We start from the raw sequence: 24,976 nt of genomic DNA on the forward strand, positions 1-24,976 counted from the left end.
CCCAGTTTTAGAGAACTGAAAGTGTGTTCTTATTTCTAGTTTGGTGTTGATGATAACTCCTGAATATCAGATGCTCTTTGTTTCAGTGGTGCTATTTGTGACTGGCACTTCACCCAAGTTTTTTCAAGTATTACCCTTACGTTCTATGAATTAAATCTTATTTTGCACCAAGGTTTATTTAATGCCAACACAAATCTAAGTATATTGCTGACAGAGAAATTGTGACAGAACACATTTTGTTATCGTTTAGTCCATTAAGACTTTAAGCAGTTGCTAAATGAGTTTAAAGGAACATCTACACTAATAAAAGAGAAAAATGCTAATTGACCATACCTCTGCTACTCCCACAACCAATCAGGACCATTGGTCATTCACAGGGCCCATAGCCAGGGGCTGTGAAAGACCCTGGACTGATGTCTTCTTAATCACTCAGTGTGGGCAGGCAGAGCCACCCAAGAGGTTGGCCTCTTTCTTTGGGCACACAGCAGCAAGGGAAAGCAGGAGGAAGAGGCCCTCTATACGGATGCTCCCAAGAGCTCCCACTCCTGGCAGGTGAGCATGTGACCCTCCCAGGTGGGAAGAGAAGCCGGGCAGCTGTGAAAGATAGGGTCCTCCCCAAAAGGTGAATGTGAGGCAGCGGGTAGTACAGGCTTTCCCCTGTGTGCGTGGTTTCTGAACTGCATCACCTGGACCTCCAGCCTATTTAACAGCATGAGACTCAGAGGAGGGCTGTGCCATAGACCCCACTCTCCAAACACACTGGCAAGGCAATCATCTTGCAGTACTGGTGGCTGCACTTGGGGCTACATGATTCATCCTGTCATTGACCTGCCAGGTTCCCTGCAGTGCTCCTCCTCCCATCTACACCCAACCTGGCAGGGAGGCCCTCCCTCAGAGGCAGGCGCAGAATGCTTGCCTCATCGCCATGGCAGGCTGCTCATGCTGCCCACTCTCAGTGGCTTTCTCTCCCGCTCCACTCCCCCCAAGACTGGGGGACTCCAACGGGGCTGAGAGGACTGGGCACCGCCATCTTGTGGCTATGGGCGCTACCATCTTCATGACAGAGTAACAGTAAATTTGCATATTACCCTTTTATTAGATAGGATTTGTAGATAAATTAATGTAGCATCAATGTGAAATCAAGGTATAGATATTAGAATTCAGGTTATGAATTTCTTTTTTTTTCTTTCTAAGAATTATTATAAAAGTAATTTAAGTACAAGATGGTTATCTGATTTTACTACTAGAAATTTTTGCTAGTACTCCCTGAACTTTGTTATATTGTTAGGAAACATAAAGGATATAATTGCACCAGTGTATGTCTTTTATGTATCCTGTTTTACAGAGCCAGTAATTTATCATTAAGATGTTTTTAAAAATATATTGTTTATAAATTTATATTTATGTTTATCTCCTTTTTTCCTAGTATACATTAATTGAATAGGAAAGAACTGGAAAAATGAGAACTTTGACATGAACATTCATATATTATGAGACTGTGGGATAAGGAGACAGGACAGTTTCTCTTGAGTGTTATACCAGGTATTTCTGCCATTGTAGTTCTATACTCTGTTTAATTCAGCAATTATCTGAAGAGTTAAACTCCCTTCCACCAAAGTTATATAGCATTTGAAAAATATAACTTAATTAGGAAAAATTTTGTTGTGAATGTTATTATTTATGCCTTTTGAAATAATTAGTTCCATACATTCTATAATATCCCAGAACCAATGGGAATCTTTGTTAAATTCATATAAAAACATTGCTTAAATAAGGTAGATCTTTTATTAGGTTATACATAAGGCAGGGACCCTCGCAAAATATCAATTATTTTGGTAGATCTGGAAAAAATAAATACTACAGAATTTGATTTTAGCACACATGGTTAAGAGTCTCTCAACTTATGTTTAGATATATATAGAGAGAATAGTTGAATATGGAATAAATTTTAATAAAAAGATTCCTATTCTGATATTGGCGCTCATGGATAAACTTTCAACTCTCTTCTGTTTTTCCTTTTTAAAGTCTAACAGTCTGAAATAAACTTTTAGAAAAGGAGTGGGTGTATTTTTCTACTACTGTTTTGGGGGAAGGAATTTCTCAGTATGTACTGTTCTCTAATATATTTTCTCTGCTATTATCTTATCCCTCCCAAACCCTTTCTAGGACCATAAGAATATCTCCCATTTAGGGATCCCCTTAGCCCTTTCTTTCATCCTTCCTTTACCTCTGTATGTATGCCTTTAAATTCTAAATGCATTAGGCTACAGTATTTCATATCTGTGAAGGGCTATTTTGGGTACATGATATTCTCTAACCCTAACATTCTCTGAGGTCCAAGCCCTGTCTATCTTATCTATACTAATAAAAGGGTGATATGCTAATTAGACCAGATCTACTAGACATCTTCCAGACATCCGACTTCCTTCTGGACAGTTAGGGGGGCAACCAGATGGGCAGGGGTGCAGTTAGGGGGCGATCAGGCAGGCTGGCAGGCAAGTGGTTAGGAGCCAGCAGTCCTGGATTGCAAGAGGGATATCCAACTGCCAGTTGAGGCCCCATCCCAGTAGTCCTGGGTTGCAAGAGGGATGCTCACAGGGATTGGGCTTAAACTAGCAGTTGGACATCCCCCGAGAGGTCCTGGATTGGAGAGGGTGCATGCTGTGCTGAGGTACCACCACCCCAAATTTTGTGCACTATATATATATATATATATATATATATATATATATATATATATATATATATATATATATATATGGCTAATATGAAAAGAGTCCACTCGGGAGTTTGACCAGGAGACTGGAAGTTCAATTGCTCACTATGATGTGCGCTGACTATCAGGGGGCAGCAAGGAATGAAGGAAAGCCCTGGCCAGCAGCCAGAAGGCCCTAATAGGTCCAGATCGCCGACCAGGGTGAGACCCTATCCATGCATGAATTTCTTGCACTGGGCCTCTAGTGATTTTATAAATGCAAAAAAAAGTGATTTGGAATATTTGAAAATATTATAGATTCTTTTAACTTGTACTATTTTATGAACTTCCATATGATTCAAACTAAGCCAACAGTGTTCACCAAAAAGTTTCTTAGAGAACTTTATAATGACTAGATGATTTGTTGTTAACTTATCAGTAAAGTTCGTATAAATGTGTTCTTCTGTCTGATGAAATGTTCTCTAAGTAAATAAATATTGCATTTCCAGTCTTTTTTACACAATTATTTTGTTTGGCAATATTTTATCAACCCACGTTGGGAATGTCATAAGGATAACATAAGCTCTTTCTCTGAATAAATGCTTTCCTACGCTTTTTTAGTCTGCTGGTTTTACAAAACAAACCAGCATCTACTACTTCTTAGGCCTCAGTGTGCTCTAGCAAAGTTATTAGTTAACACATATGTTAACTATTTGGTTAACAAACAACATATTTTTATAGTTTTTACAATTTCCCCTATTGCTAGATTATAAATTTCCTGAAATCCGGAGCCATGGCTTGCACAACTCTCTATTTTCCATGGAAACAGCTTAGTGCCTTGAATATGAGTACTCAGTGAAATTCATGGTAAGCAGGAACTAAAAATATTTCTTTTTAAACAGATTTGGTTCATCTGACTTGTACATCTTCAAAAACAGCAAGAGAAGATTTAGAACCAGTTGTGCAGAAATTGTTTATTCCATATACTGAAATGGAGATGGGTAAAAGTGATAATCATCTATAATAATAAAAGCATAGTATATTAATTAGACTGGATGTCCAAAAGAAGCTGGGGCTGCAAGGGAAGCCTGGGTCTCAGGTGCCTGCCAGTGGCCAGAGGGAAACCCGGGTCCTGGGTGCCAGAAGGAAGCCAGTGCTGGCAGCCAGGGGAAGGAAGGGCTACTCGTGCACGAATTTCATGCTTTGGGCCTCAAGTAAACAGTATTTGTGATCAAAAGGTAATATAACCACTTTACTCCTCTTAAATTTCTCATGAAGTGTTCTGCAATCTGAACTGAAATGTGAAGTAATCAGCAACAATGCTTGCATGTTTTATTAGGATGATTGAGCACATTCTATTCCTAAAAATGGGAAAATATTCACTCCATAATGGAAAAGAAAAAATATATTGATACATCACTCACATAATATACATATAATTAAGTGAAAAATGTACATTTATATGTATACATAATCACATGCATAGAAAAAAGACTGCCAGAAATCTCAATTTTAGTGGGGTTGGGGACAATTTTTTTCTTTTTTAATTTTCGTCATTTTACAAGTGTACAAAGAGTTTATATTCCTTTATCAAAAAGAGGTGTCTTCATCTATGAAAAAAAATTGTTCAACTGAGAAATGAAAATATCGATTGACAAATGTAGTAATACTTCCTAATTATTGTCTTTCAAATGCATAGCATGTTAGTGATCTGATAAATATTTAATTCTCAAAATAGATATGATACCATGCTACTTATTCATGGTGGAAAAAATACTTTTCAACCACGGATTTTAAAGTATTATTTAGATATGTCTCCTTTTTTCCCCCATCGGCCCCTCCCCAGCCACTCCTGCCCCCCAGGACAAACCCCCACTGCCCCAGTGCCTGTGCCCATTGTTTATGCTAATATGCGTGCATTCAAGCCCTTTGGTTTATCTTTTACACACACACCCACTCCACCAACTTTCCCAGGTTCCCTCTGAGGTTTGATCATCTGTTCAGTGTTTCTCTGTCTCTGGATCCATTTTTGTTCATCAGTTTATGTTGTTCATTATATTCCAAAAATGAGTGAGAGCATATGATATATTTTTCTGACTGGCTTATTTCGCTTAGCATAATGCTCTCTAGGTCCATCCATGCTGTTGCAAATGGTAAATGATCCATCTTTTTTACAGCAGCGTAGTATTCCATTGTGTAGATGTACCACAGTTTTTTAATCCACTCATCTGCTGATGGACACTTAGGCTGTTTACAAATCTTGGCTATTGTAAATTGTGCTGCTATGAACATAGGGGTGCACATATCCTTTTTGATTGGTATTTCTGGTTTCTTGGGATATATTCCTAGAAGTGAGATTATTAGGTCAAATGGCAATTCCATTTTTAACTTTTTGAGGAAACTCCATACTGTCTTCTACAGTGGCTGCACCAGTCTGCATTCCCACCAGCAGTGAAGGAGAGTTCCTTTTTCTCTGTATCCTCACCAGCACTTGTCATTTATTGATTTGTTGATGATAGCCATTCTGACAGGTGTGAGATGGTACCTCATTGTTATTTTGATTTGCATCTCTGGGATGATTAGTGATTCTGAGAAAGCCATTATGCTCAATTAATATTTGACAAAGGAGGCAAGAGTGTACAATGGAGTCAACACAGTCTTTTTAATAAATGCTACTGGGAAAATTGGTCAGATACATGCAAAAAAATAAAAGTAGACCACTAACTTACACCATACACAAAAATAAACTCAAAATGGATAAAGGACTTAAACATAAGACAAGAAACCATAACAAATTTTGAATTATCCATAAGCAGCAAAATATCAGACATATGTTGTAGCAATATCTTTACAGGTACAGCTTCTAGGGCAATAGAAACTAAGGAGAAAATAACCAAATGGAACTAAATCAAAATAAAAAGATTCTACACAACAAAAGAAACCAGCAATACAACTAGAAAGAGAATATATTTGCCAATGTTATCTCCGATAAGGGTTTAATGTCAAAAATTTACAGGGAACTCCTACAACTTAACAAAAGGAAGATAAACAAGCTAATCAAAAAATGGGCAAAGTACTTAAATAGGCATTTTTCAAAAAGGACATATAGAAGGCCAAGAGACATATCAACCACAGATTTTTAATCTTCTTATATCATTGAATAGCTCTTACAGTTGTGAATGGAGCAAATTAGAGTGTATTTTGTGTATAAGTGATTTTAAAAAGCCTGGTGTATCTTCATTTATATGAAATAACAGTGATTTTTATTATAAGATTTGCATGTTCTTTTGAATCTTGGCCATTTTCCTCATAGACTCATATATCTTCATTTTCATTGGATGTTACATTTGTTCAGAAAACCATTTATTTACTCCTATATAGTATTTCCTTTTAGTTTATCTGTTGTGTATCTTACTTGTTTTCTTAATATGGATATAGTGTGTAATAGTGTATAGATAGTCATTTATCCTATGTAATAAAAGGGAATATGCTAATTGACCCTCACGCCATAGCTAAGATGGCACCCACAGCCAATAAGGAAGGAATATGCTGATTGATTGCCCCACCCTCAAAGATAGTGGCACCCACAGCCAATAAAGAGGGAATATGCTAATTGGATATCCCTCACTCAAAGATGACCACGCACACACACACAAGATGGCGGTGCCCAGTCACCTCAGCCCTGCTGGGGTGATAGGCATGTGGCAAGGCCAGGCCCTCCCCCAGGCATGCCCAGCCACTCTGCATGCCTGCCTCTGGAGTCCCCCAGACCTCTCAGCTCCCCAGCCCCCAAGGGCTTCCTGAGGCTCAGATAACCAGATCCAGCCAAGGCTTGTGCTGCTGGCAGTGGCAGCAGCAGTGGTATGATGGAGCATCGCCTTCCCCTGATTGCTGAGTTGCCTCCCGCCCCTGTGGGCTCCTGGACTATGAGAGGGTGCAGGCCAGTCTGAGGGAACTTCCCCCCCACTCTAGTGTATGAATTTTCATGCACCAGTCCTCTAGTATTTACATAAAAACACAAACTGCTCTGTTCTCTGGAGCTAATAACAATATAATGTAAATTAATTAACTTATTTTTGAGCTACCCGATTAAATCCCTACAATCTAAAAATTTATTTCACTTTAGTTTATAATTTAATTTTTTCATATTTGCATTTTCTTCATTGGAAAACCTCATATAAATGTTTAGAATATTGTTAAACATTTTATTGCAAAGTTATGGTACATGATAATATTCCTAAACCTGATTTGGAATCATAGTTTTATCTTTGGCTTTAATTTCTTCATTTATAAAAGCTCTGAACTCCTTCTTTATTTCTGAAAATTTTTAATAATTTTTGTTAATTTTATTGTGTGATAGTCTCAAATAATATACTAAATTTAAATCTTGTGTCATTGTTCTTCACTTTTTAAATGCATGTAATTGTTCTTTCTTAAAAAAAAATCAAGTGAGGGAAATTACATGTTCATTACTTAGCTTTCTCTAGCCATTTTAGATTTTTAAACATTAATCTTAATGTTGAAAGTGATCCCATTTTGAAATGATGTATTGTTTAGGACCTGAGTAAAATTCTTTAGTAAGAACTATGAGCTCTAAGGGGTCCTCAGGTGCACTGAGGCACTGAGAGGCCAGTTTTCACTAACATATAGGCCTTTTTATCATCAGGATGAGGTAGTGGTCATATTTTAATTAAAATGTCAGAACAAATACTGTTGGAGTTATTGAAAATGAATCACCAGATAAAGCGAGCACTGGGCCGTGGCAGGTCAAAGAGGCAAAGTCACCTGGAGAAGAGAACTCAATTCATTTTCCTGCCTAAATGAGGAAGAAGGAACTTTATGAGCAATATGAACTTTTAATACATTAAAGCACATTCCTCTCTGTAGCAAAAAACACTGTTTTTACAGAAGGATGGCTTTTCTTATGTTTTGATCATTTGACAAGGATATGAAATCTTATTCTTAGAGCATTGTAAATATTTTGTTTTAAAATGTGTTCCAAAGAGCCCTAGCCTGTTTGGTGCAGTAGACAGAGCATCGGCCTGTGGACCGAAGGGTCCTGGGTTCAGTTCTGGTCAAGGGCACGTACCTAGGTTGCAGGCTTCTCCTAGGCCAGAAGGCAACCAATTAATGTGTTTGTCTCACATCAATATTTCTCTCTGACTTTCTCTCTCTCTTCCACTCTCTCTAAAAAATATGTGGGAAAATATCCTCGGGTAAACATTTTAAAAATAATAAAGTAATAAAATAAAACAAAACATGTGCCAAAGGAATAACTTTTATTTGAGATTTTTTTTCTTTTTATTTGAATTCTATATTCTGTGTAATGCTTTACTTCATAAGCCTTTGTGAAAGTCAGCCTATTCACTGGACAAGGAACTTTATTGTAAAAAATAATGTTCTCTTCTCAAATGCAGTCCTTCTTTGCCATTGTATCTGAGAAATTTAGTTAGGTTGTGAAGATTTCCGTTTATTTGCTCTCTTTCTTACTTTTTCCCATTCTAGGTATTAGCCAGAGCTCTTGGTATAATGCTCTGTCTTAAGAAGCAGTTATACTAATACTTCCAAGAGCCCTACCTCCCAGGCTTCTTTAAGAACATCAAAGATCTCCAAACCCTTCCTTACACTTATCCAAAGAAATGTCAAATGTTTAGGCTTAAGAAACCTGATTCTGCAGGTGAGAAAATTAACTGATTGCTCACAATTAACATATGTATTTATTTTTCTAGACTTCAGAATATCCTTCAAAGCACGAAGTGAGCAGTCTCACTGGTAGAACTGTCCTAGGTGTTTTGTTTTGTTTTGTTTTTACCTAGGAAATTGAGATTTTTAAAAAAATGAATTTAAGCTCAAATTTCATTAGTACAGTATCTTGAAATGTCTACTGTGTAGTATCATCACTGAATCATCCTTTCTTGTTTACCCTCCATTGTGCATGGCATGTGGGGTTACCTCATTTCATCTCATTCATTTCCTATCACAAAAAAATAGCATTTCCTAAAAACAGACATTCCCTTATAAGTGTTACGTTTTTTATTAAATATATTGGGATGACATTTGTTAAAAGATTATGTAGGTTTCATGTGTACAGTGCTGTGATACATGGTCTTCCTTTTGCATTGTGTGTCCACCATCCAAAGTCAAATCATCTTCTGTCACCATATTTGGCTTCCTTTACCCTTTCCTACCCTCACCCCCCATTCCCTCTGGTAACTACTATACTATTGTCTGTGTCTATGAGTTTTCAGTTTTATATCACACATATCAGTGAAATCATATGGTTCTTAGGTTTTTCTGATTAACTTATTTTGCTTAACATACTATACTCAAGGTCAATTCATGCTGTTGCAAATGGCAGTATTTTATCTTCTTAATGGATGAGTAGCATTCCATTGTATATGTGTACCACATCTTTATCCAATAATCTATCAAAGGGATGTTATTTTGAAATTGCTGGCTGGTGAGGGTGTTAATCATTGGACTGAGAAGTCAAATGCCTTATCTTAATTCATTTTTGTATTTGTTGTGTCCAGACTAGATTGAGGCTGTGATAGTCTCCTACTCTTGGTCTCATGCCACTCTGATATGTTACTGAAATAGTTTGCTTTCCCTAAACACAGCATTCATCTTTAGACCATTTATTGCTTTTATTTGGTTTGCCATTGTTGATTTTCATCTGCCTTGTTCTGTACTTACCCCAGTTAATTTGCCCAAGGACCTATTCTAAATTATCTATAACTATTTAGGCCTTCACACTACACTAATAAAAGAGAAAGATGCAAATTGACTGTACCTCCATGACGCCCACCAGCCAATCAGGAGTGAATATGCAAATTAACTCAACAAATATTGCAGGTTAATTTGCATATACAGGTGCTAAGAAGCCAGGGGCAGGGGCACACCAAGCAGCCTGGGTGCCAGACAGGCACCAAGCCCCAACCTCAGGGTCCCGAGACCATCAGCAGCCCAGGGTAGCAGTTAAGGCAGTGCCAGGCCCCGCCTGCAGGGTGCCAGGACTATCACTGCAGGGCAAGAGCAGAGTAGGTGACTTGGAGAACTTTGTAGAGTGAGAGGCCACCAGAAGGAGAGCAGAGCGAAAGAGCTGGCAGCTTGCAATTAATTTACAGAAGAATAAAAAAGATCATGGAAAAGAAATAGGTGTGACCTGTTTAGATTCCAGTAATCAGGTACACTTTCTTAGTGATGGTGATGGTGATGGTGATGGTGATGGTGATGATGACATGTGAGATAGAACAGAGTGTGAAACTGCCTGGGGTCCGAAGCAGCATGTGGCCTCCAAGGGTGTGAGAAGTCCAGTGAGTGAGAACAGGCAGGGAGTGGGACATGAGTGGGATATTAGGTGAAAGAGGGAGCAGAGTACAGATGTCCACCATGGTTTATTCAGATAAATCTTAAAATAATTACCTCAGCATGCTCAGACTGCATGGCTCAGTGATTGAGCATGGACCTATATACAAGGAGATCGAGGTTCAATTCCCTGTCAGGGCACATGCATGGGTTGCAGGCTTGATCCCCAGTAGGAGGCATGTGCAGGAGGCAGCCAATCAATGATTCTCTCTCATCATTGATGTTTCCAGCATTTCCTCTCCCTTCCTCTCTGAAATAATATATATATATATATATATATATATATATAATTTATATATATATATATATATTTTTTTTTTTAATTACCTCACAGCCTGAGTTTTCCCTAAGCCATGTTTAGTTATATTAACTATTATCACTCCAGGATGAAGCGGTGTCTGTGAAAGGGTTTAACCAGCATTCCACCCAGGTGAACACTGTTATTTGGTGATAAGAATGTCCTTACAATAGGTCATAGTAATCTACATGACCCTTGATGTTGGCTAAGGTATGTTAGAACATTATACTAGGGCTAAACAGTGTACTTTGCACTTAAAAAGAAAGTATTTTCATAATATTTTTTCAGAAAAATAATGTTTATTAATGTAAGTTGTGCATTTAATAACCCTATACTTTGTTGTCTATGTATACACACACATACATACATAAAATTGTTATGTGGGCATAAATGAGTTGATGGAAGATAAATTAAGATTACATGCCAGGACCGGTTTGGCTCAATGGATAGAGCGTCGGCTTGGGGACTGAAGGGTCCCAGGTTCGATTCTGGTCAAGGGTATGTACCTTGGTTGCGGGCATATTCCCAGTAGGGGGTGTGCAAGAGGCAGCTGATCGATGACTCTCTCTCATCGATGTTTCTAACTCTCTATCTCTCTCCCTTCCTCTCTGTATAAAATCAATAAAATATATTAAAAAAAAAAAAAGATTACATACGTCATTATCTAGCCCAGTCCTGGCATTGGATTAGACACTTTATTTGTATCTAACAAAGATAGTAAATTTATTTTATTTTGCCTTCATCCACATAAGAATGGGGAATATAAAATTATTTTCAAGTCTCGCAAGTAACATTATTTTATACTATAAAGGGAAGTGTCTAAAATACCCTGGAAGCCCTAGCCAGTTTGGCTCAGTGGATAGAGTGTTGGCCTGCCGACTGAAAGGCCCCAGATTTGATTCTGGTCAATGGCATGTACCTTTGTTGTGGGCACAACCCCAGTAGGAGGTGTGCAAGAGGCAGATAATTGATGTTTCTCTCTCATCATTGTTTCTAACTCTCTGTCCTTCTCCCTTCCTCTCTGTAAAAAATCAATAAAATATATTTAAAATACTCTGGAAATGTAAGCTAAAATGAGATAGATTGCAAGATTTTATAACTTTCTATAGGAATGCTATGAACAAATGTATGCCAGTAATTTAGATGACTTCCACAATTGGTGTAAATTATTATACACAGTTAGGCAAAAGTAGGTTTACAGTGGTTCATATGGAAAAACACATGCAGGTTATGATTATTACAATAGCTTAATTAACTCTGATTTGCATATTCACAACTGTAAATCTACTTTTGCCCCACCCTATACATAGGAGGTTTTTACAACAGCCTGGTAACACAGCCAGTTTTATCCTACTTACAACCTCTTGCCTATCACCTGAGGCAAGGGCACTCAGCTTTGGCTGCTTATGAGAATCAGCTGGAGACTCTTAAAGTCTCCGTGACCAGGCCTCTTCTGAGATAAAACAAACTCTATCTCAGGGGTAGGGGCCTGGCATGTCTGCCTTGAAAGTTCCCTGAGTGGTTTTATCGATAGTTGGGTGGGCAAAGTTGAGAATCACTGTGCCAGGATCCTCTGTGTAGCAATGGAGGGCTATCTTCAAAAATGCATGCACTTGGCTTTTCAAAAAATGTCGGTCCCTTTTTAAATCCTACTCTGTTTTCAAGTCTTCAAAGAATTGACAGCTGCATTGTGAAGCCTTTTGACACATTCTTTGATATTCAGTCTGCTCTGTGCATAGCTTTATTATAGCTTACACAGAAATAGTCATTCCTAATAGGAGGAAAGATAAAATATTAAACTGAAGGCAAGTTCCTTGAGGGCAGGGAGACAGATACATAGATGATAGGTAGATAGAGAGATAGAGGTATCCTATATAATAAAATCCTAATATGCAAATCAACCAAATTAGCGGAGCCTAAGCTGGAAGGCGGACTTCTCCTGAGGGGTCTTGGACTGAGAGAAGGTGCAGACCAGACTGAGGAATCTCCCCCAACCCCCAGTGCACAAATGTTGTGCACTGAGCATCTAGTCCTATATAATAAAGAGGTAATATGCAAATTGATCGTCACTTTAACTCACAAGATGGCTGCCCCCATGTGGACACAACTTGGCTGCCACAAGATGGCCAAAGGGGAGGGCAATTGAGAGGGACCAGGCCTGCAAGGGGTGATAATTGGGGATGGGGGAGATCAGGCCTGCATGGAAGTGTAGTTGGGGTCAATCAGGTCAGCAGGGGAGCAGTTAGGTGTCAATCAGGCTGGCAGGGGAGTGGTTAGGGGGTGATCAGGCTAGCAGGCAGAAGCAGTTAGGGACAATCAGGCAGGCAGCCAAGTGGTTTGGAGCCAACAGTCCTGGATTGTGAGAGGAATCCCAGATTGGAGAGGGTGCAGGCTGGGCTGAGGGACACCCTTCCCCCCCATCCCACATGAATTTTGTGCACCGGACCTCTAGTCTAATTGAATTAAATGAGCTATTACAGATAACCAGTTTTACTTTTGGCCAATTAATATATTCCTAGCCAAACCTCTGCAACTTTATTTGTACTTCACAACTACATGTTTTTTCCAGCTATCTTGCTGCCTTCCAGCTGACCTCAAAGAAAGATAAAGCAATTATATGTCTCTTTGAGAGTTTTAAGGGCCAAGCCTGATAACTCCATTGTATCAGGAGCATTTATCTTCATCCTATGTCAACTTCTCATCTTCCTCATGGTATCTTTTTCAAAGCTTTGGCCTCTATAAAATTTCTTCCTTATAATTTATTAGATTATTAATTTCCCCCAACTTTTATTTAGAGAAAGTCCTCCTCTGACCTAGACCTTTCATGAAATACAAGTTCTTTGTATATGCTCAGAAACAGATTGGGCAATATTAAAGGACTTCTAGACCTTAGCCTACTATTCTGCAGTGGTCCTGGAATCTGGTGTTAGAACTCAAAGCCGGTATATTTAATTATCTTCCTATAAGATGTAATGAAACTAAACTCACCAATAAGTATACTAACAGTCATATGGTTTTATTGTAAAATGAGTTCATTTTGTCTCTCTTTTTTTTGTTGTTGTCAATAAATAGGTTTTGCCATCTGTCGTGTGATTACCTTAAGTTAGTGATACCTTAGACTCGTAGGTCTTAGTATTAGAAAGGAGTATCTCAAAGGGTTACATTTTATTGTACATTCAGAGTTTCTTCATCCTATCATAGTGGTAATTTTGGATTTTTCAGGATGAATTAGAAAAAAATAACATAGTTGATATTCTTATAATAGAGATATTTTATATTAAATACTATAAGATCCTATTCATTCTGAATTGGGGAATGGGGCATTCTTGTTAATTGAATACTTCAATTAGCTTAAAATTTCCAATTGATTACCAATTTAACAAAAGTTAACCAAGTAGATAATTATACCTTTAGCATTTTCTCTATGATTCATGACTTTGGGTAGTCTTCATACATATCCATTATCATTATATAGAATTTGAATTTGTTTTCAACCAAAGACAATTTAATCATAGCATTTCTAAGGAACAGAGAGAGAAAATAATTATTAAGATAGCAAGGAATAGGCTTTAGGTATTGAGGCAAATAAAATTGGGCCTTTTAATAAGCACATCATACTTTCATTATACCTGAAAACAGGATTAAAGTCAATTCAGAAATTATTCATTGAGATGTGTTGTGTACTAGGCCCTGTGTGAAGGAACATTAAAAAAAGCAAAAGATTAAGGACTAAGTCTTCTGTGTATCCCCTGCTACCCTGTTTCCCCGAAAATAAGACAGTGTCTTATATTAAGTTTTGCTCCCAAAGATGCGCTAGGTCTTATTTTCAGAGGATGTCTTATTTTCAGGGAAACACGGTAGTAGCCCAATCTCTAGCACATAATATAGATGCTTGCTGTTAAATGAGAATATGTGTACAACTTGCAGTATCTAACCTTATTTCTGTTTGTTTGTTGGTCCCCATTAATTTTGTCACCCAGCAGGACAAAGTGTTAGTAAACTAAAATGTCAAAGTTGTAATCCTGTATATCCTATTTTTAATAACAGCTTCATTGAAATATAATTCACATACCATATAATTCGCTCATTTAAAGTGTAAAATTTAGTGTCTTTTAATATTTGTTCATACATCACCACAGTCAATTTTACTTTATTTTCATCACCTCACAAAGAAACCCAGACCCATTAGCAGTCATCCTCCACTTACCCCCATTTCCCCACAGCCCTAAGTAACCATTAATCTATTTTTTGTCTCTGTACATTTGTCTATTCTGGGCATCTCATAATGCCATTATACTATCAAATTATTATATAATTTTTAAGTAGGTTTGTCTATGTGATATGTAAGAAACCAATGTGTGCTATTATCTTTAGAGGCATAATTTAAGAATGAATGTAATCATAAGATCTTTGATACTGGTGAGGAGAAATAATACAAATTGGAGAGAACACAATTGGAGTTAAATCGAAGTAACTTACTAATCAAATTAATTTTAAAAATCTAACTTGCCTTAGGTTGAAAAATCATTGGTTGAAATATGCGTATTAGAGTAAAAATATGAATGCAGATTTAGTATTGTATATATACAAAGCTCTAATTTATTAAAATACATACTTATGACTTTGTTAGTAATTGACTATATATTATAGTTATCGACAAGGCAAATTGTGGTTTACATGTAAGTAAAATTTATGTCTTCATTTAGAAAATGAAGTTGAAAAGCCAAGAATTCTATGGGCTCTTTACTTCAGTATGAGAGATTCTTCAGACATCAGCAGGAACTCTTACAATGATTTATCATCCAACGTTTATGTCTGCTCTGGCCCAGACTGTGGTTTAGGAAATGATAATGCAGTCAAACAGGTAAGGCTGTTGGTGTTTTTCAGTCTTGTGTTAGGAAGTTGGTGTGATAGGGAAAGTGAAATGTTTTGTCTTCTGTGGGTTGGGAAAATATACTAGAAAAGTATCTCTCTCATTAATATCTCTACAATTTACCCTTAAAGTTTTTTCTATCTAACAACAAAACAACTTTAAATCAAGTATCAGATACTTTCACATTATTGAATATAATGATGACCTACAAGAGATCATTTATGAGTTCCACTGTTGGAATAAGAATATAAAATGCTACAAATACACATTCAGAAAAAATGAATTTATAATGCCAGTATTCTAAAGAAACATTGTTTCTAATTTAAACAGTTGGCCTATTATTGTATTATTCTGAAATTCACGGACTTTCTTTGTGTCAACCTGAGTCATTTGTAAAAAACTAGTAAGACAAACAAAATGTCATTTTAAAATGGTCTTAAGGTGTTTTCTTATCTAGGAAAACAACACGTAACATGGTTTTTCACAATTAATATGATTTCTTTAATGTTTTCACACAAGCCAGTGTCCCAAAGGCTGCTATTATAGTTGCTGAGGAGTGTGTTAAATTAAAGTGGAATTTTGTGACAGTAATCCTGGGCAGGGCTATGAAGAGGTGTGGGGCAGGCTGACACAAACTGCTTAAAGTGAACTATGATTCCATTAAGCTGAAGGTTCATATGCATATATAAATATACCTTTCTACACTTGACAGAAAATGAAGAATAGAAAATATCATTTTTGAAACACAAGTCCAAACTTTTGAAAGAAATAGTTGTCATAATATGTCAATTGAATCAATAAGTGGGTAATTTAACATTGTTCTAAGACCACAGAAGGAAATTTCAGTCCAACTAGAGACAAGGATCTTACAGGAGCAAATGGCCTCATTGAACCTTTAATTTTTAGTAATAGCGGCAAGGCCATGACCCATACATTTACAGTTTTCCACCAGAGTCTTTGTTTCTCATCTTCAGGGTCTAATGGTGATCCAAGATAATCATATTCAGCCAGTGATTACAAAAGCAGGAAGTCACAACTCTCATCCATCATTCTTTCTATTAGTTTAATAGGAATCCAAGATGGTTCAAAATATACATTTATGGCTTAAAATTACCAAGTCATTTTTGCTTTGATGTTCCATTTTTTTCCAAGCAGAAATTGCCAACAAGTTTTCAGCCAGATAGTATAGGTCATTTTTATTCATGAGTGAATTTTAATGTTGAATTTTTTTTAACCGAAATGGAAGGCCTTTTTAATAACAGCTTATTATATAAGTGCTAATGTGATTTAAACTGCAAGATACAAAGTTGTAATTGAATTATAATTTTATTATGAAGTAATGTGCTTCCCAAGAACATAATTTTCAGGAGTGTAATATTGTCACAGTAGATTATAATAATAATGCTGGTTTGGGTACTAATTATTAATGCTATTAAATATAAGTAGTCTTTAAGTTTGTTATATAGCTTTTAACTTCACATTAGGAAGAAAATATTATAATACCTACTTTAAAGGACATCATTAATAATGTACAAATAGCCAGTTTATTCAGATAAACTGTGTTTTAATTTCAGTATATCATCCTGTGTTCATCTCATTCAGTAACTGATGACTTTTCTTTGCTAGGTTGTCTATAAAAGCTCTCAGATTATCACCTAGGCTTTTCCTATGTAGAAAACATAGGCACCTTCTTTTCTTTTTTATAAATAAAACTAGAGGCCCAGTGCATGAAATTCATGCACTCAGCGGGTCCTTCAGCCCAGCCTGTACCCTCGCAGTCCCTGATCCCTCAGGGAATGTCTGACTGCTATGGAGGAGGAGATGCTTCTGCCAGCGATGCTGTGCTGGCCAGCTGTGAGCCTGGCTTCTGGATGAGTGGATCTCCCCCTGTAAGAGCACACTGACCACCAGGGGCAGCTCCTGCATTGAGCATCTGCCCCCAGCTGGTCAGTGTGCATCATAGTGACTGGTTGTTCCTCCATTCAGTCAATTTACATATTAGCCTTTTGTTATATAGGATACTTCATTTTACCATTTAGCAAGTTTGTGTCTGCTTTATTTTTATTTTTTTTTCAGAGAGGGAGAGAGAGAGAAAAAAAATCAATGATGAGTGAGAATCATTGCATTGATTGGCTGCCTCCTGCACACCCCACCCTGGGGATTGAGCCCACACCCAGGCATATGCCCTGACCTGGAATTGAGCAATTACCTCTTGGTTCATAGGTTGACAGGCTGCATCTGCTTTTCTTATTTGCAAAGGTATAGATGTTGAAAAACATAGACCTATCTTCCGTGGGTTCATAAGGAACTATTTATGATTTGAAGTCATGCTAAAAATATCAAATGATCTCTTTTTAATACTCACAAATTAAAGTTGTGTGCTAGAGTACACTAAGACATTCCTTATTATCACCACAATGATTCCAGCCTAGGTTATAGTTGTGATTCTTTCTGTAACTTGCTAGTTTTTATAATTTATATTAAGTTTTTTCTGAGCTTGATATATGATCTTTCTTAATACAGCTATTATGTCATTTACCCACACACACTGATGAACAGACTTGTCTATGGGCCCCTACTTCCAAGGCAATGATAGCTCACTCCTCCTCATGGGCCCCCATCCCCTAGTACTTGTCAGTACCATGGGAACAATAATAGTTAAATAGTACTATACTCTTTGTATTATACTTCAGGTATAAAATGAGTTAAAATGGCTAGTTTGGGCTGGATTGGCAACATAATCACCATTTAAAACATTGTTTTTATGGATAGATTAGCAACTCACTTGGGACTTTTGGCACATTTTTAAGTTAAAGATCAACTTTATAAGTCCTATGAACTATCAATATCATTAACTTCTGCCATTGTGGGAGAGGGCAATTTTAGGTATCATATTTTCTGAAGTTGCCATTCATTGAGCATTTTCTGTGTGCTATTCACTATCTTAAGCATCTCATATATATAGTATCTTATTTGGTCCGCATAACAACCCTATGAGGTAAATATCCATGGTTCCCATTTTGCAAATGAAGCTAAGGCCCAAAGATCACATATTCAATAGCTGATAAATTTTTGAGCCAAAATGTAACCTCAAATCTGTTGTACCCTCCTAGTGCTTGTGCATTCATCTAGTGTGCTATGCTACCTTTGTCTTATTAATGTGGATATATCCTAAATGCATTTAGCTGCTGAATTGCCAAAATATTTTATTTTGTGTGAATGTATGTTAAATAAACATAGGCATATCTTAACTCAAATTGTCCTCTTTGTACTTTCCAATGTAAGGAAACCGAGTCACAAGATAATTAGCCATTTTTTTTTTAACCATATGAAACTCTTTATCCTTTAGACTAACTTTGACTTATAAGGGGCATGGAGAATTAAAAGTTGACAAATAACTACTCTGAATTGCCCCCTTTATGGGAACTCTCAGAACTGGGGCTTAATTGGCAAATGCAACACAGCCAATAACGTAACAATAGACTTTCCAGAACATGACAATTGACCAAAAAAGATTCCAGCAGTTAGAAAGATACTTTGGCCGGCACCAGTTTGGCTCAGTGGATAGAGCGTCAGCCTGCGGACTGAAAGGTCCCGGGTTCGATTCTGGTCAAGGGCATGTACCTTGGTTGCGGGCACACCTCCTGTGGGGGGTATGCAAGAGGCAGCTGGTCGATGATTCTCTCTCATCGACGTTTCTAACTCTCTATCCCTCTCTCTTCCTCTCTGTGAAAAATCAATAAAATATATTTTTTTTAAAAAAGAAAGATACTTTAAAAATGCTTAAATACATTAGAAAGATACTTCAGAGTCTGACTATAGAAAATTGGCATCAGTGGCAAATGGACTAATGGTGGGAGTTCCATAGGCTGGTAGAGCACAAATCAGGGTAGTGCAATTGCTTGGCAGTCTTAGGGAAGCGATTGTTTATGACAGAAGTATACAAAAACAGATCTAGTGGGATTCAGCCACAAGGATCAGGGTTCAGGAGAAAGTCTATCTTATAGGGACGTGATGAAAGGGAGACAAGATATGAGAAACAGAACTGGAATAAAAGTAAAATTATTATATTTATACTAGTGGCCCGGTGCACAAAATCCATGCATGGGAGGTGGGGTGTTCCTCACCCCAGCCTGCACCCTCTCCAATCTGGGACCCATGTCACAATCCAGGACTGCTGGCTCCCAATCGCTCACCTGCCTGCCTGCCTAATTGACCCCAACTGCTTCTGCCTGCCAGCCTGATCACCTCCTAACCACTCCCCTGATCGATGCCTTACTGCTCCCCTGCTGGCCTGATTTCCCCCAACTGCCCTCCCGTGCCAGCCTGATCATTCCTAACTGCTCTCCCCTGCAGGCCTGGTCTCCCCCATCTGCCCTCTGCTGCTGGCCTGGTCACCTCTAGCTTCCCTGCCTTGCCAGCTTGGTTGTTCCTAACTGACCTCCCTGGCTGGCCTGATTCCCCTCCTCCCCAATTGCCTTCCCCTGCAGGCCTGGTCACCCCCAGCTGTCCTCCCCTGCAGGCCTTGTTGCCCACAACTGCCCTCCCCTGCTGGCCATCTTGTGGTGGCCATCTTGTGTCCACATGGGGGTGGCCATCTTGTGTGTTGGAGTGGAGGTCAATTTGCATATTACCTCCTTATTATATAGGACTAGTGACCTGGTGCACAAAATTCATGCACATTAAAAGGGAGTTAATTTTAGGAAATATTTTAATATTGTTATTTACCCTTTCTCTATAATAAAAGTGTCTGAGGTGAAAGAAAGTTAGTAAAATGTACATGAAAATCTTCCTCCTGTCAGAGTCTGTGGCATGCCACAGGAAGCAGAGTCAAGCCCCTGCCCACCTACATGCATCTCAAAATCTTGAGAGACCCAGACCCGGCTGGCCTCATCCCCATTGGGGTAGATCCAGGCCCTGCCAGCTCTACCCCCATCAAGCCCCACAAGGTGGGCAGTGTAGCCTCAGGTCACTTGGCCCAGGGAGGGGGGTGTGACCTGAAGTTCCCTGTCAAGCCCCACCAGGCAGGAGGTGCAGCTTCAGATCCCCCAGTCTAGTGCCAAGGCAGGGTGCGCAGCCTGAGGTCCTCTGGCCCAGGCCGGGGCAGGGGGCATACCTTGAGGTCCCTGTTAAGCCCAACCAGGCAGGGAGCATGGCCTCAGGTCCTCCAGCCTGACACTGGGGCAGGGGCCATGGCCTGAGGTCCCCCATTCTGGCACCAGGTTGTGGGGCTCGGCCTGAGGTCCCACAGCCTGGCACCAGGTCATGGGGTGTGGCCTCAGGTCTCCAGGGCATAGCTTGAAGTTCCCCAGCTTAGTGCTGGGGCAGGAGGTGCGGCCTGAGGTCCCCCGTCAAGCCCTGCTGTGCAGGGCACACAGCCTGAGGTTCCCCATCAAGCTCTGCCAGGTGAGGAATGTGGCCTGAGGTCCTTGTCAAGCCCTGCTGTGCAGGAGTTGCAGCCTGAGGTCCCCCAGTCTGGAACCAGGGTGGGGCACAGCCTGAGGTTCCCAGCCTGGTACTGGGGCAGGGGCCACGGCCTGAGGTCGCCTGTCAAGCCCCATCAGGTGGGGAGGGTGCAGCCTTAGGTCCCTGCTGATTGCTCATTAATTCTCATTATAGGAACTCAGCCTCCACTATGGGTGCAGCTATCTTGTGTTGTGGAATCCCTGCCTCCCCCTCCATTGTGGGCCCAGCCATCTTGTTATGGCGTGATAGTCAATTTGCATATTCCCTCTTTATTAGGATTCAACATTTGCACAACATATTGTAGTTTTTAAAGGTCTGCCAATCATTAAAATATATATTGAGCTTCTCCATGCCTTGAACTAAGGAATCAGATTTGACTAAAACCTAATCCTTGTCATCCCTGAATAAATCACTATTTAGTAAAAGAGAAAAATGTGTCAACAAATGGCAGTGTAGTATGGTATATGTAATTATAGATAATATCCAAAGTACAGATGTAATACAGAGGGGCCATGAAATATATCTAGGAGTTAGAGAAAGTTACAGAGAGGGATATAAAAGATAAATAGCAATTCCCCATCTAATTGGAAGATACTCAGATTTCAACATTTCAAATGTTATAACCCCTACACCAGCCCAGGCTAACATAATGGCCTGCTTAAGAAAGTATAAATAAACTAGTGTTAGTGAAGCAAAATGTCTGAGAGGTAGAAATGGATTGAAGGATTTTTGTATACCATAGTAAGGATCTTGGGTTTTTATCCTATTTGAAATGTGGAGTCAGTGAAGAATTTTAAGCCCCAAAGTGGCATACATAGAATTTCATTTTCCATATATCCCTCCAAGAGCAGCATGGAGATGGATTGCATGGGAGAATCTGAGAGGCCAGGTTATGAAATATTGCTATTGTCAAGGGGAAAGGTGGTGCATGCCTGGGCTATGTCTGTAAGAAAGGAACAGGTAGAGTCAAGAACTTGAAGATAAAATCAACAGTATTTGATGATTGATTTGAGATGGTGCAGGGGAGGGAGAACTTTTATAGACAAAGTAGAGATAAAAGACAAAGTCTATTAGAGAAACTCAAGTGTTAGCTGGAGGTTCTGTCTGACCTCAGGAGGTTCTGTCCTGCTTCCAAGTGTCCCCAGCGATGAAGTATAGTGAGTTCCTGGAGTGGGGAACAAAGTAGATGTCTCAAATATTCTATTTTAAAATATCCATAGTAAAATGACATATACTAAAAATATGGCCTTAAACTGTACTCAAGAAAGAGAAGCTGTTTTTCTCTCCCTGTTCAATCTTTCAACTCCACATCAAAGCTCAAAAGTTTCTGTTTACTATCCTTCCATCCATTCCCAAAAAATTCCAGTTTTAATAACCTGGTGTAGGAATCTAACTGTACATAGCAGCATGGGAAATAGATTAAATTTTGCAGCTGTGGTACTCTCTATTGCAACTACTAAACTCTGCCATTGTAATGCAAAAGCAACCATAGACAATAGGTAAAGGAATGAGAATGGCTGTGTTCTAATAAAGCTTTATTTGAAAAATCAGTCAACAGGCTGGATTTGCCCTGGAGGCTATGGCTGTCAACTCATGACCTAATTGATGGTCTTTTGTGTACCTTGGGAAGGAGGGGTGAAGTGGTACAGAAAGACATATAGCCTTTAAAACAAGCATATATCTTAAAACTCTGAGTGGCTTTCCTTTACCTATAGGATATAGTACAAGCTCCCTAGATTGGCACAGACTCTTACCTAACAATTAGCTTTATTCATTTAAATAAATGTCGGGATAAGTTTAGAATAGAGTAGCAATGCTACTTGCAACATACTTTCTTGTGTGTATTTATTGTTAATTATGATCACATTTAATTTCTTCTTCTCCTATCCTACCAGACTAAACTCTGCTTAAATGTTAACATTTTAAATTGTATTATGATGAATAACAATGATAACAGCTACCATATACAGAGGCTTAGTCTCTTCTATTTTATAGACAAGGAAAGCAAGGCTCAGAAGGTGTGCAAACATTCCCAAATCACATTTCTACTATGTGACAGAGCCAATATTCATCTACAGATATCTACTATTGTAATACTCCATGATCTTAAACACTGTGCTATACTCCTTAAAGCCCAGGGGAATAAAAATTATACCAGAAAATGAAATAATTTAGCAAACAATAAAACATTTTCTTGATTTGAACTATGACTTGTTAAAATTATTATATGCTCAATTAGACTATATGGATATCATAAATAGGTTCTATTCAGAAATTACGTAAAGGATATTAAGGGAAATTGTATTTGACTGACATGTAGAATGAATGTCCTTAAATTGTCATCTATCTGAACACTTTATAAAGTACCTGATCAGGCACTTATTATATACTTGAAGGATGGATCTGAATGCATGCATAGAATTAGAGAGAGAAGTCAGGGAATTCTGAAAGCAGATTTTAAAAGGTCATGTATACTGTGTAAAGTTCTATAACTTAGAGATTGTGTAATATTTTTTTAATAATGCCAGAAAGGCATATACATTTTAAACTGATGTCCAAAAAGTATTGTGTCCTTTCTTCCCTGGCCAGGCTGAGACCCTCTTCCAGCAAATCTGCCCCAATGAAGACTTCTGTCCACCCCCTCCAAATCCTGAAGACATTGTTCCGGATGGAGACAATTTACAACCAGATACTTCAGAATCCAGTGTCGTACCAGAGGGCAATTTAGAGACTCCCAAGGAAAGTGCAAACCTGTTGAAGCCAGAGGAGCACTCTGAATAACAACAGATATACCACAAACTATATATCCCACTTTGGAAGTTCCTCTGGGCCTCAGAGTCTTCTTGATTGAGCAGCTGTTTGAAAAATTGAACCTGATTGAAAGCAGATTTAGAAAGCAGATTTTAGAAAACTAAAGTATGAACTAGGAGGAATCTGTGTTTGTAACAGAGGTTTTTTGTTTTTGTTTTTTGTTTTTGTTTTTTCTTTTAGAGTTTTTTTAAATCCTCATCTAAGGATATGTTTTTATTGACTTCAGAGAGAGGGAAAAAGAGAGAGAGAGAGAGAGAGAGAGAGAGAGAGAGAGAGAGAGAGAGAGAGAGAGAGAGAGAGAGAAAGAGACATTGATGCAAGAAACATTGTTTTGTTCCTTCCCAAAGGCACATTAATGAGGTTAAACCCTCAGCATGTGCCAAGAATCAAAACAACCTTTTATGCATATGGGACAAAGCTCAACCAATAGCCACCCACCCAGGAGCCCATTACTCAGCATTATTAAATGTTAGTAGTGATTTTATATGTGAATCATTTATATGCTAGAAAAGCTCAATAATGAAGAAATGAAAAGAGGATTTAGATAGGCTCATTGGTCTTTGGAAAATTCTGTAAGTAACTGGAACACTAGCCTAATTGTCTATGGACCTAATTTAGTCCTAGCTACACTACTGATAATATCAGGCAAATTTTTTAACTTCTAGTCCTTAGTGTCTCCATATGTAAGGTAGAAATAGTAATACCCTGCCTATTCTGTGAGAATGATTTTGAAGATAAATGCAGTGCCATCTTTAGAATGGTTTTTCTGGAAGAAAAGTTGTTTCAGAATTTTCCCATTGACTTGTAGATGACTATCAAAAACCTCATGCAGCAAACAATTATTAACAACAAATAATTATTTTCTGTGAACCTCCCCAACACAATACACTGAGTGGCCAGATAATTATTATCTCTGAACGCATAATAATTTGGCCACTCAGTATATATCCTATAAAATAAAAGGCTAACATGAAAATTGTCCCCTCAACCAGGAGTTAGACCAGGCAGTCCAGCCAACCACCCATGTCCCCTCCCCCTGGACAAGCTGGCCAGACCCCACCCATACACGAATTCATGCACTGGGCCCCTCTCTCTCTCTCTCTCTCTCTCTCTCTCTCTCTCTCTCTCTCTCTCTCTCTCTTTCTCTCTCTCTCTCTCACACACACACACACAGATTGGCCAGATTATTATGCATTCAGAGATCATAATAATCTGACCACTCAGTGTAGATCTCAATGTTTTATTCTATTAAGCTTTTAAAATAAACTCTATTTCCTATATTAGTATTTTATAGTCTTACTAGAGGCCTGGTGCATGACATTCTTGCATGGGTAGGGTTCCTAGGCCAGGCCAGCAATCAGGCTGATATGGGCCTTCCAGCCAGGGCCTCCCTTTGTTCCATGCCACCTCCTGGTAGTCAGTACATGTCATAGTGAGTGATCAAACTCCCAGTCTCCTGATCAAA

General features: G+C 38.5%; 1 protein-coding gene across 1 annotated transcript in view; it reads left to right on the forward strand.

The window, feature by feature from the left end:
• Window positions 1-23,624, forward strand: part of CHM (CHM Rab escort protein) — a 152,440-nt gene extending 128,816 nt beyond the window's left edge. Inside the window, 3 exon segments of the mRNA XM_045582361.1 lie at window positions 3,598-3,696; window positions 15,068-15,225; window positions 23,290-23,624. Coding sequence (XP_045438317.1) covers window positions 3,598-3,696; window positions 15,068-15,225; window positions 23,290-23,481 — 449 coding nt within the window. The 3' untranslated portion in view covers window positions 23,482-23,624.
• The last annotated feature ends 1,352 nt before the right edge of the window (window positions 23,625-24,976 follow it).

Source organism: Pipistrellus kuhlii, unplaced genomic scaffold (assembly GCF_014108245.1).
Source record: "Pipistrellus kuhlii isolate mPipKuh1 unplaced genomic scaffold, mPipKuh1.p scaffold_m20_p_16, whole genome shotgun sequence".
Taxonomy (NCBI): Eukaryota; Metazoa; Chordata; class Mammalia; order Chiroptera; family Vespertilionidae; genus Pipistrellus; species Pipistrellus kuhlii.